The sequence below is a fragment of the Sinohyriopsis cumingii genome, chromosome 4 (genome assembly GCF_028554795.1).
Source record: "Sinohyriopsis cumingii isolate HCF-2022 chromosome 4, ASM2855479v2, whole genome shotgun sequence".
NCBI lineage: Eukaryota > Metazoa > Mollusca > Bivalvia > Unionida > Unionidae > Sinohyriopsis > Sinohyriopsis cumingii.
The window spans coordinates 123,949,497-123,963,236 of record NC_142964.1 but is presented as its reverse complement, the minus strand read 5'-3'; the positions used below and the strand labels follow the sequence as shown (position 1 = coordinate 123,963,236).

The 13,740-nt window shown below is 39.5% G+C and overlaps 1 protein-coding gene across 4 annotated transcripts in view; it reads left to right on the top strand.

Moving 5' to 3' along the window:
• Window positions 1–13,740, top strand: part of LOC149802036 (serine/threonine-protein kinase atr-like) — a 305,327-nt gene that overhangs the window by 46,708 nt on the left and 244,879 nt on the right. For all 4 annotated transcript variants that reach the window (XM_089956441.1, XM_089956438.1, XM_089956439.1 and 1 more), the window contains 2 exons: window positions 4,683–4,849; window positions 13,553–13,658. In XM_089956441.1, coding sequence (XP_089812567.1) covers window positions 4,683–4,849; window positions 13,553–13,658 — 273 coding nt within the window. The remainder of the gene's footprint in view (window positions 1–4,682; window positions 4,850–13,552; window positions 13,659–13,740) is intronic.

Sequence of the window (13,740 nt, the reverse complement as noted above, 5' to 3'; positions counted from 1 at the left end):
TTATTGCTGGGAATGTGTATGTTTAATGCTGGGAATGTGTATGTTTAATGCTGGGAATGTGTATATTTATTGCTAGGAATGTGTATGTTTAATGCTAGGAATGTGTATGTTTAATGCTGGGAATGTGTATGTTTATTGCTATGAATGGGTATGTTTAATGCTAGGAATGTGTATGTTTATTGCTAGGAATGTGTTATGTTTAATGCTGGGAATGTGTGTTTAATGCTAGGAATGTGTATATTTATTGCTAGGAATGTGTATGTTTAATGCTGGAATGTGTATGTTTAATGCTAGGAATGTGTATGTTTATTTGCTGGGAATGTGTATGTTTAATGCTAGGAATGTGTATGTTTAATGCTGGGAATTTGTTTAATGCTAGGAATGTGTATGTTTAATGCTAGGAATGTGTATGTTTAATGCTAGGAATGTGTATGTTTAATGCTGGGAATTTGTATGTTTAATGCTGGGAATGTGTATGTTTATTTGCTGGGAATTTGTATGTTTAATGCTGGGAATGTGTATGTTTAATGCTAAGAATGTGTATGTTTAATGCTGGGAATGTGTATGTTTGATGCTAGGAATGTGTATGTTTAATGCTGGGAATGTGTATGTTTATTGCTAGGAATGTGTATGTTTAATGCTGGGAATGTGTGTGTTTAATGTTGGGAATGTGTATGTTTATTGCTAGGAATGTGTATGTTTAATGCTGGGAATGTGTATGTTTAATGCTGGGAATGTGTAGTTTAATGCTAGGAATGTGCATGTTTATTTCTAGGAATGTGTATGTTTAATGCTAGGAATGTATGTTTATTGCTAGGAATGTGTATGTTTAATGATAGGAATGTATATGTTTAATGCTAGGAATGTGTATATTTAATGCTAGGAATGTGTGTGTTTATTGCTAGGAATGTATGTTTATTGCTATGAATGTGTATGTTTAATGCTAGGAATGTGTATGTTTAATGCTAGGAATGTGTATATTTAATGCTAGGAATGTGTATGTTTAATGCTGGGAAATAACTGGGGGAGTTAGCAGTGGTAATGAGAGTTGAATGTATCCAAGTTGGACTGGAATCTGTCAAGGTTATTGTAGTTACTAATACACACTTAACTGTGAACAGCATAGACCCAGATGTACCATGATGTATTCTATGCTGGCAGATAATTGGGGTCTACACTTCCATTTTACTGACTTTCAGCATTTAACTCATGTCACTGTATCTGTAAGATGAAACTTGGCGGTGAGATGCATCTTCATGAATGCTTCACATTTTATTAGCTTGTTTAAATGTTTTGCATTTACCTCATGACCTATGGGTTTTCAACACGCCATGTCCATACCATAAGATAAAAAAAACAAACATATAATAATATTATTACAAAAACAAACACATGAAATTTGAAAAACATTAAAAAATAAAAAACATGCTGAGAATATTTCAGGTAGGAAACATTATTAGGTCTTTAAGTTTGTTCTTGCAGTCGAAATAAGTGAGTTTTGAGAGCCCTCTTGAATGTGATCACTGTGTCTTTGTGTCTGAGTTCAGTGAGCAATTCATTCCACGTTGCAGGCCCTGGTATGCAAAAGAACGCTGTCCATATGACTTTGTTTTCATAGTGGGAATAATGAGTATATGATTGTCAGAAGAGGAGCGTAAATATCTTGCTGGTGTATGTTGGACTAGAGTCCGACAGTGAAACATAGCACAGAGAACAAATTTTGTGTTTGATTCTGGATCGAATGGATAGCCAGTGTAGGGTACAGAGCAGCGGGGAGGTGTGCTCTGATCGTGGTACTCTAAGTATGATCCAAGCAGCTGTGTTTTGAACGTTTTGAAGTTTCTGGAGTAGATATTGAGATGAACCAGACAGAATTGAGTTACAGTAGTCCAGTCTTGAATGTACTAATGAACACACAAGTGTTTAAATGGCATCAACTGAAGGATATTTGTGAATTGAGCTGATGCGTCTCAGCTCAAGATATGCAGCCTTGCATATGTTCATGACATGTTGGTACAATGTGAGATTACTGTCCAGAGTAACACCTAGGTTTCGTACTGATTGTGTGAATTTAATGTTGGTGTTGCTGATATTTATTGCTTGAGGTAAAGGATGTGAATGAGAAAGTCTTTGTGTTGTGATCAGAATTGCCTCAGTTTTATCATCATTCATCTGCAGCTTGTTACATGTCATCCATGATTTCACATCAGAAATGCACCTCTCTACACCTTGGATGATAACTTCAACTTAAGTTGGGTGGCTAGATTTGTATATTTGCATGTCATCAGCGTACAATTGGTGAGACACTGGATGATGATCTATGACACTTGAGAGCGACTGAGTGTACAGATTGAAGAGAACAGGTCCGAGAACAGACCCCTGTGGAACACCACAACATAGATCAACTGGGCTGGAGTGTATTCCATTTGCAGATACAATTTGTGTCCTGATGACCAAGTAGGACTTGAAACACACTAAGGCTGTATCATGAATGCCAAATGCATGCTGGAGACGGTGAAGTAATATATCATGGTCTATTGTGTCAAATGCTGCAGACAAATCAAGGACAGTGAGGACTGTAATCTTTCCGCTTTCCAATGCAGAGAGAATGTCATTAACTACTTTTAGAAGAGTAGTTTCATTACTGTGGCAAGGGCGATATGCAGATTGTACGTTGCTAACAAGACTGTTTGAATTTAGATGAGATACAAGCTGGGATAGAACAACCTTTTCTAAGATTTTTGATATGAATGGGAGATTAGAAACTGGGCGGTAGTTCTTTAAATCGTTATGGTCTAGTGTTGGTTTCTTCAGCAGAGGCTTTACAAAGGCAGTTTTGAAAAATGATGGGAATTGCCCAGATGAGAGAAAGGTATTAATAACATCAGTTAGTGAAGGAAATACTGGATCTAAGCACTCAAGCAGCAGTGATGTTGGAATTGGATAAGTTCACATGACTTTGGTGCACTCTTCATCATGATTGTACGTACAAAATCCATAGAGACAGGTTCAAATGCTGCTAATGGAATGGTTGCCGCTCAAATTCTGTATCCCAACTGTGTGGTGACGAGTCAGTTGAAATTGTGGTGTCAAGCTTATCTCTAATGGTTTGTCCTTTGTCACTGTCACTGAAGAAATTTGCAAACATGTCCGGAAGGTTGACTGGAGAGAAGGTAGTTGGAAGTGGTGTTGATTTGTTCCTTGACATTAGCTTGTTAGTAATCTCGAAGAGCTCTTTGCAGCTGGAACTTTCCATGATCTTAGTAGTGTAGTGGGCTGATGTCGCTGCATGGACTATATTTGTGACATTCTTCTTAGCGACTTCATAGATCTGCTTATGAATAGTGAGTCTGGTGGAAAGCCAGAGCCTCTCAGCTTTATGGTGGTCTCTTTTAGCAGTGCGAAGCTGGTCCCTAATACTGCTGTACCATGGAGAACACTTTTGAATTGATACTCTGCACTTGGTAGCTGGGGCATGTTTGTCAAGCAATGAACGCAGACAGTTATCGAGTTGTTCTGCGGTAGGAGGTAAGCATGTTGTTAGGTTAGCTTGGATGTCGTGCATTAGTTTGGTTCTATTAATGATACGGAGGTTTCTCTTAGTAGCAGATAAAGGTGGAGGGTTAGGGACTGATACATCAAGATGGCATATAATGCAGAGGTGATCTGATGCAAGGTCATGGGATACCATAGAGGACCATAGAATGTTATCATCAGGGTTATGAAGAATCCAGTCTAAAATGTGACCATGTTTATGGGTGGGTCGGTTAACTGACTGTTTGAGGTTGAAAACATTAATGGAATCCATGAGTTTTGATGTAATTTCCTTAAAACCAAAGGTCACTGTTTCTTTCATTTTATGCTCTACTAACATATATTAAGCGTTTATGTTTATGAGTTTACATCCTACCCTAGTCCGAAGGCCCTTTTTGACCACTGCAGTTGGAAGTAGGGATGAATATATTTATTCAGTCATAAACTGTCCATGTTATTGACTACATTGTGCATAGGAATGACAGGAATGGACTGCATGCAGCATGGTTTTCTTACAAGGCTTCATACAAGTAATTATTAATATATGTACTCTAAATTTGTAATGCAGGCTGCGACTCGAAGCTTATTCAAAGCTTTGACTTGCTTCCAGTTCTGTGGCTTCTAGGGGTGGACAGTGATAATAGCCTCTGAGGCAGAGTTTGTCTAGGGGTGGACAATGATAATAGCCTCTAATGCAGAGGTTGTCTAGGGGTGGACAATGATAATAGCCTCTAATGCAGAGGTTGAGAACAATGATTTTAAAAATTCAAATACAGAAACAACATTGATCTCTGATTGAACTCTATAGATTGACTACTTTGATATTTTTATTGTTTGATATCTTTTATGCTCAATTATAGTAGTTAGGTAAATAGGTGGATTAGTGTGTGTGTAGCTAGGAGGTAGATGTTTCCTTGCTATGTCAGCACAATACTGGCTATGTAGTCCTGATTGTAAAGTTGAAATCCTAATTTTAAAAGGATTTCAAATTCAAAAAACAACTTACTGTAAATGTAACTTCAGGCTGATTATGTCATACACTTTTGCGATTGACTCAAAAACAATTCGCAGACTGGATATCGATGTTGTAATGAATAAAAATTGTATGTATTTTTTAGTTTGTAAAATCTCATTAAAATCTTTTGCAGTACCTTGTTGGGGCCCTGGTGAAGTGTATTCAGACAGAACTACAGTCATCCCAGCTCCAGCTGTTTTGCCCTATAATTAACCAGGTAGAGGTAGATGGAGAAGAGGCCAAAGATAGGATGTCAGAGAAAGCAGATAAAAGAGCTCTGACACATAGCAAGAGAAAAAGGTAAGTTGCTTTTTTTGTTGTGTGTTATGTGACAGAGTAAGACAAAAATGTTGTTAGCCAGAGACTGTTAGTTGTACAAACTTCTCAGAATCAATGGGGAAAAGGTCCCGCATTTTGTTGTATGCAATGCATGCTTTATTTCTTCTTCGAATACGTTACCCAATCATAATACCTTAGGAGAACTACCACTACCTCGCAAATCCAGCCCTCCCAGATACTACTTTCGGCTCAAGGGAGCTAAAAGTTGTCTGCTGACCCAGCGGTTGGGCAGAGTGATTTCCCCTTACATATAAGACTTGATGGCAATGTGCAAGGATATGTTAGTTATTACATCCACTTGTGCCAAGAAGCACGCTCTCGTCACAAGAGACCTCGCAAAGCCAAAGCCACGTGAAAGATATGTCACTTCAAGTTGGAGGAGTTTTTCACTGCTTAGGAAAGTATACTCCATCTATATTTCCAACTTGTTCTCTCTTTCCCTCATGACAAAATTTGGCCTTTACAAAATTAGTCATACTTTGTATTTGTCACTTTTTGGGTACTTGCACATTGAGCCATTCGCACTATACTTAGTTTTACATGCAAGTCTCTAGTGTTCTTATAACTCGTGTGTAATTTCCTTACTAACAGTGTAATTATACGGGTGGTGTCTGCACTTTTTTCTCTACAAGTATTGCCGCATAATGGATTTTGTCTCACCTACCGGGTATATCTCAGTAACGGTGCCTTTATTCCATTCTTTGTGAATGTTGTTTTTGTGTAATGTAGATACTGTTACATTCTGTATTTATACCATTCTAGTCAGACAAGTACAGTTCATCACTTTTTATACATGGTTCATTCAGTCACCTCCTGTACATGCATGTTTATATAGGCAACCCTTGTGTCATGTTTATCTGCATAACTTTATATCATGTTGATCAAACACTTGGTCGCGCTCATGTGTAGCCCATGTCTTCATAGTTAGGTTCAGGCTACATTATTTACATGTGTGCATGTCTTTATGCTTTGAAAACCCCTTATATATGTATAATTCCATTCTTTTTGTATATCAAGGCGAGTTCTTTTACCATGGTATTTTTAGCCTTGGAACACCATGCTTCAATGATTGTACTAGGCCATTCTTGACCTCCCTACAGGGAAGCATGGTCATTGAAATCATCTGTTAGCAATTTTTTTCCAGGTAACCATTATTTTTATAGCTCTGCACCCACAAACATGTGGCATTGTTACACGGTATTGAACATAACATGTGCAGGCACAGATTAGAACTATGGGCAAAGCACAAACAACATACTGCTCAGACCCAAGGAATCAATAGTCTGCATGCTGATTTCTTCTGCAGTTTGAACCTTTATGGGAGCAAGGGAGATAATTCAGCTTACTCTTGAACCATGCAGCGCAGGACATTGACATGCTTGGAAACAGCTCCATCACCCAAGTCACCACCAAAGGATTTGTCTTTTTTGGAACTCCCCCTTATCTTGCCTCCTTGGGGTCCAACTTGATTCCTCCTACAGAATGGGACAGAGCTAACAAACAGCCAAGTTCCCTCTCATTCAGCAGACATACAGGCAGGTTACAGGGATCAAATATACCATAACCCATCTCAACTGATGATCCTAACGACATCTTCCTCACTCTGATGGCCTGTTTTTGTTGTGACTGGCCTAGGCCATATACTAGGGATCACAAAGGGCCAATCATCAATATTATGGGCTCAAGCCCATGTTTTGTAGTATGTCAAACACGACTTTTACAGACCATTCTAACTCGTACCACCTCAGAACTCATTCAGCATACTACGAGTAGATCCTCATGCCTCAACAGATGTTGTCTCACAATTTCTCTTCATTTTGCCACGAGAAGAGCCCTTTTACTCAGTGATTTTCTTAAAGTCATGGTTTCTAATTCAGGCATTCTAAGTGTTTAGTGAGCGATAGACCACATCACTCTTCACCAGGTAAGTCTTATTATGTTAATTGGACTGTAGCCCTATACACACAACCAGATGATGTTGATTGTTCTACCAGTATCATTGATTCTATCCTACACAAAGGTACAGGAAGTTTCTGCTTTTCGACCTCTATTGAGGTGTTTATGCCCTGGAGCTATGTCCTCTTCCAGCTCCATCATCAACATACTTCAGTGCTCCAGTATCTGATGATCTTACAACAACAAACAGTTGGTTTTGATTTAGTTATGTTTGCAGTCTTCACAGAGTTATGGACTTTCTGGCCCACCTTTATCATCAGTTTGTCTGTGGTTCTACATGTACACTCCCACCAGCTAATCATTTGGTACCTCAGCATTGACAGTGATCTTGACGCGTTGGGGATAACTTAGCCACACTCCATATGCAAGGATTGGATGGCCTTTGATTACACTTCGGATTAATGTGCAATATCGTTAACATAATTCTCTCTGGGACTTTTATTTTCTCAGGTTATCTTCAAACCGGCATAACATACATTATCTTAAAACTCAACACAGAACACCTAAAGCATACATGGAGTCAATCTCAAGCTAAGAACACAACCACGGTCCTCTACCACTCTGCTTACTGTCCACATGGATGAGTATGCTAACAAGCCATCAAGCAGACATGTTTCCCTCCTTCCACAACCACAGCATCAATAAGGGAAAGTACGGGGATTCAACAAAAGGACCCAAGGGTCACTCATAGGACATGAACCTTGGAAAGCCGTCCTATGATAGCTCCACTGATCAGATACCATTTGGATATAGCACCAAGATGGTTCTACCATTCATTTGACACCTTTTACTTGGTCCCAGAGGCAAACAACTCTCTACGTCTGGTCATTGGCCGAAACACCCACAAGTGTTTTTTCATGCCTCTTGGTTTCCTCCAGGTATGGACTTCAGAACACAGGCATTATACTTTGTCTTCCTCAGAATTGGGCATTAAAATGACCCATGGTAGCAGCTTTCTTTCGAGGAATTTTATCTGCATGGGGTTGATCAACACAGCAGCAGACATCATGGTCCTTGGCTGCTTTCTACTGCTTTGCTACTGTTTTTGTCTGCACAAATGGAGTTCTTTAGTTGGCCCACTGGATCATCCTCTCAAAGTCTGCACCTTTTCAAGGCAACATCAGCGGAACTTGGAGCAGCCTAACTTGGCTCACGGTGGGTATGCATCTACGTGTCCACCCACTCCACATTACAGGCTGTACCAATGCAAGTATGAAAGGCAGGGGAGCCTGCCAACTACCATCATTTCGGGACACCAGTGGTGCATGATCTCCCAAGGAACGATACCTACATATCAATAGTTCAGGAGAGGACGACCAGTGTGAAAGCTTTTCATTAAGGGCAAGAATACTTACAAGGGAGTTTTCATTCTGTCTGACATATCTACAGTGGTAACTTTTTTTTCTCAACAACAAGGATGATCTGTAGACTACAGTGTTGGTTTATCTCCAGCAACAAGGTGGATCCCAGTACCCAGACCTTTGCATCATGGTGTGGGTCTTTTATCAAACAACGAGGAGGAACTCAATCCAACAGTGGTGATTATCTTCAATAACAACAATCCCAGTTGCCAGACCTTTGCATCATTGTGGGTGACTTGTTGAAGTGGTGTTCTCATCAACAAGAATTTCAAGTTCACCATATCCTGGGACTCCTCATTGCACTGATTGTCCCTTTGTCACAGAACAATTGAAGCAGTGGTCTGTCCATCCCTTGGTTCTCACTCAGCTCTGTACCTGATGGATCGACCATTGGTAGGCCAGTTTGCAACAAGAGGGAATGCCAAACCCCATTCTTTGTCTCTCCCAGACCAGATCCAACAGCTTGGGCAGTTGATGCCCTATTGTTGGATTGGACCAACCTTAACTTGTACACCAACCACCAGTATCTCTGATTGCAAGTGATATAGCAAACATGGGAATCAGCCTGTGACCTCATTTCATCGCTCTCCAAACTTGTACACCAACCACCAATATCTCTGATTGCAAGTGATATAGCAAACATGGGAATCAGCCTGTGACCTCATTTCATCGCTCTCCGATGGGAGAAGACTTGGATCAATGACCTTATCAATCTGGGATCAGAAACCCCTCAGAAGATTCGGATCTTCTCTTATCTACTCAAACAACCAACATGAGAGTTGTTCATCCCTGCCCAGAGCTCCTGGACCTGCATGCCTGGATCACATCAAACAGGCTGTCTTGGAACCAGTAGTGGAGAGAATTGCTCAGGTGTGACAGCCCTCCGCTCTGAAACATATGAAGACAAATGGCACTTTGCACCCCCTGGTGCACAATGAACATATCTTACCTCTCCAGGTATCCATATAGCAGATAGCTAATTTCATCTTCTGGATCTTTGAAGAGAGAAAATTAGCTTCAAGTACGATCAAAGGCTATCACTCGACGATAGCTGACACCTGTCATCATAGACACGAAGATATTGGACAAAAAAAGGACGTATCAGGATGATATATCAGCTCAGAATATCTCATCCTGGATCAGTTGGGTTATTTGGTCAGCATACAGGGAAATAACCCTGGTTCAGTGATTGTTTTATATATACGTGTTTCGGCATGAGTTTGGGTCAGTTGCCACCAGCCTAGCGTTCTGATGGAACTGTTCTCTAACCGTCATCGTTCAGGCTGTGGGATTGAGATTGGAGTATACATTTTCTAGCTTTTATCTCAGAGATTTGTCATCCCAAAGGGTCCAATTCGATCTGGTAGGACCTATTTATTCAGCTCAATAGGTCACATTTCCAAGTCAATGGAGGGGCCCTGAGTGGCCGAGTGGTCTAAAGCGCTCTTCGTTACGGATCACTGCCATCTCACCTCTGTCTGCGGCGGTTCAAGTCAAGGATTCAGCCAGTGTGGGTATGTGAGAAAGCTTGCCAGTAGCTTCTCGTGGGTCGGTGGTTCTTTCCGGTGTTTTCCCGGGTTCTTCCTCCACCATTAATACTGGCCGCCATGTATAGCCTATCGTGTGCTGAAAAATGGCGTTAAGCCCCACAGCAACAACAACGACAACAACAAGAAGTCAATGGACAGCTTCTTAAGATGTGGCGGCTTCACGACTTATGCTGAGTTTGTGTAGAGAAAATTTGTTCCCTTCTGAAGCTGTGCCCCAACCGATGGAGTCTCCTCCAGCTGGGCTACTTAGAAGCAGTCTCTCATACCTTAGGGAATTGGAGATTTTATCTCTGGGGTAAGAGGATGTACCTCCCTCCACCTCTTATTCTCCTAAGGTATTATGATTGGGTAACATATTCGAAGAAGAAACCAATTTTTTATAGTAAAATATGTTTCTTCGAAAATAGTTACCCAGTCATAATACACATACAGCCTCCCTGCAGTTACATCCATAGCAAGTGTGCTTTCCACTCCAGTAATAACTAACATATCCTTACACATTGCCATCAAGTCTTAAATGTAACAAGCGATCACTCTGCCCAACAGCCAATGGGTCGGCAGACAACATTTTGCACCCTTGAGTTGAAAGTAGTATCTGGGAGGGCTGGATTTGCGAGGTTGTGGTAGTTCTCCTAAGGTATTATGATTGGGTAAGTATTTTTGAAGAAACATCTTGCTATAAAAAAATTATTTTTTATTTTGTTTTATTTTCAAGACAAATATGTAAAATAACAGTTGGTCAAATTAAGTCACATTTTGCAGGTGATCTCCTTCAAGTTATTCTAAGGTAGATACAGCATTTGAATACAAGAATCTGTATGATTGAGATGTGCTGTGGTTTTTGCACAAACTATTCAGGGCTTCCAATTTAATTCTTTACTTCAGAGAGTAAGGTTTTGTATGCACTTGATATACATGTACCAAAGTTACACAGTGCAGTATGCTATAAATAGAACACCGGTTACCTATTTGACTACATGCACATAGGCCTGCCTGTTAACTGTTATAGCACTGTAAAGATATGTGCAACATCAATTTTAACCATTTTACATTTTTGTTACACATCTGTTATATTTAGAAAGATTTAAGATTAAAATCTGATCATTTTAGTTGTATAATTATTTTTCACAGAAGAATATTTTATATGCTTTAAAATGTTGAGAGATCTCATTCACCGTCAAGCCAGTGAAGCCTTGTGACAAACCATAGCTGCCATTTCTCATACTAACAATTTACCATTTCTTTGTCTATGTCTACATCACTAAATCATCTGAATTTGATAAATTATAAAAACTCAAGTCTTGTCTAAATCAATATCAGAACCTTCACCTAAGTTATTGAAGCTTTCATAGTAGTGATTCTAATCATGCAGACTCCAGAAGCACTGTACAAAATCCATGGCCTCCATTATGGAGAATCCAACCCCATTATTTAAATAGCAGATTACGATTTGGTCTTAAACAGCCACTTTGTGATCTGACATAATGGTCATTCACATCAATGAATGAAGTATCCAATAGGTGGTTTTCCCCAAAGGTGGTGCTACAAAAACCAGCTCCAAATGGTTGATGTTTATAGCAGGTGTTGTAAGGAGCGATCACTCTGCCTGACGACCAATGGGTCGGCAGACAACTTTTCACTCCCTTGAGTTGAAAGTAGTATCTTGGAGGGCTGGATTTGCGAGGTTGTTGTAGTTCTCCTAAGGTATTATGATTCCTTAAATTTTTTTAATTGATCAAAATTGCATTGGTTGTCCCATTGCAAACAGCCAACTGTGAGAGGGGATTCAGTTTACAAAACAGGATTATCACTGCTCTTAACATCAGAAACAGTGAATAAACTGATGACTGTCCAGGTTAGGTTGTCGTATAGACCATTTCCCATTTTAAGAAGTTTTGAAGAAATGATGTTATAAGACGCAGAGAAACTATATTGGATATGCAGTTATGTTTCATGTCAGATATGTAATATATTGTCTTTAAAATAATGTTTATACCTTATAATAATGTTGTCACCCATCAGCTCCCATTTGGCATTATCCTTCCTGATTTCCTGCCTCCTCCGGAAGTAGCTGTGGCAATTCTCCCACTCTTAAGAAAATTCCAGGCAGCATCTCTGAAGTGCATTTTATTTGTGATATCATCATTAATTTATGTTCCATCTTATCGTCTCGACTTAATTTATTACACAGAGGTGAATTTCATGTTTTTGACTTCAGATTTGTTTTTATAATTGCAGACATTGTTTCCCAATTGGCCTAATGGTATTTGTACTGATTGCCCTTGCTGTACTGGTCATATACCAAGAGAACATAGGGTTGATCTGTTGTCTGCCATCTGTTAGTCCATGAACATTTTTTTTTTCGTGACTGTTCCAAAACTGCATAGAGGATTGCCATGAAACTTTTTACACACATTCATTACATGTTCTAGTTATCTTGAATGAAATTGTTGATGACCTGACCCATATACAGGTGCCACAGCAGTCAACTTTAAACTCTTGTCACTACTCCTCCTGAACGTAAAGGCATATTGACATTGTGTTTTCCTCAGAAGACTGCTTATAATGGCTAGTTGTTCCGAAATGAAAATTGTGCCAACGTCGTATCCACAATTCTTGAAGTAGCTACAACACTTGGTTGGAAGGTGATACCAACAGATGGTTTTCACTGAAATATTTCTTATGATGTTGTTCCTAAATGAAAAACGTACTGATCTGAAGTCCACAATGACTACCACAGTTGCCATTTTGAAAATCTCATTCCAATTAAAAAGTAATATTGCCATGGAGTTCTCTTCCAAAAACTTGTGATGTCTGCTTGATCCTAAATAAATGTGGTGCCACTTGCACAAGTAATATGGCCTTCTTGAAAATCTTTTTATTGCTATTCCTCCTAATGGATGGTCATATCAACCTGGTGTTTTACTGAATGACTTATGTTGCCATGAAAATGGTTCCATTCAGGCATCTAATATGCCTGTGACAGTGACCATCATAAAATTTTTTTTTACCACTGCTTCTGAATGAATGGCCATATCAGCATAGGACTTACGATCTCTGGTTGGTCATAAATTAAAATGATGCTGATCTGACTTCCATTATAGCCACTAGATGGCAGCACTAGATGGTTGAGATTTTGATATTATGCTTTAACCAAAAGACTTCTTAAGTTAGTCCTAAAATGGTACCAATCTATTATCCAATAAGGCCGCAATTGCCATCTTGAAAATCACTACTCCTTTTGAATGGATTTTCATATCACCATGCAGTTTACACTAAGGACTTCTCGTGATGTCTAGTTGATCCTAAATGAAAATGGTGCCAATATGACATCCAATAAAGCCACAATGGCCATCTTGAAAATCCTGTTATCATTGCTGATAAATGAGAAGTCCTGTCAGTGTTGGGTTTTCACCATAAGACCTTGTTGGTTCTAAATGAAAATGGTGCCAATCTGACGTCCAATACTCCCACCACACCTGTCAGTTTGAAAATCTTGCTATTGCTGAAGAATGTCACAGATGGTTTGAGCAATGGCATTTAAATGAAATAAATGGCCTTGTATTGAATTCCTAGAGATTCTTTTTGGCCAGTAGAGCATCAGTTCCTTCAAGGGACTCTTGGTTAGCATGTTACAAAACAAAAGTCAGAAAAATTATTACATGCAGATCAAACTGTGGAAGTCAAACTTTGCTGTTGCTGAAGCAGGAAGTAAATTTGTCAAAAAAGCATCTAGCAAAGAAACAGTTACATTATTGCAAGGCAGCCAAATTTCTGATTTTTTTTACACTATACAGAAAATTGGATGAGGAGCCAGTTAGGAGAAGGGTCACCAGGTACAGTCGTACAGTTCGTCTGCTCCTAGATAAACTGAACTCACTGTCAAGTCAGCAGTTAACAGAGGTGAGTTTTGTTGAACTTCCTTTCTATTACTCTTGCTTTCATGGACATTTGTATGCTCCCCAAGCAGGATTGCACAAAATCC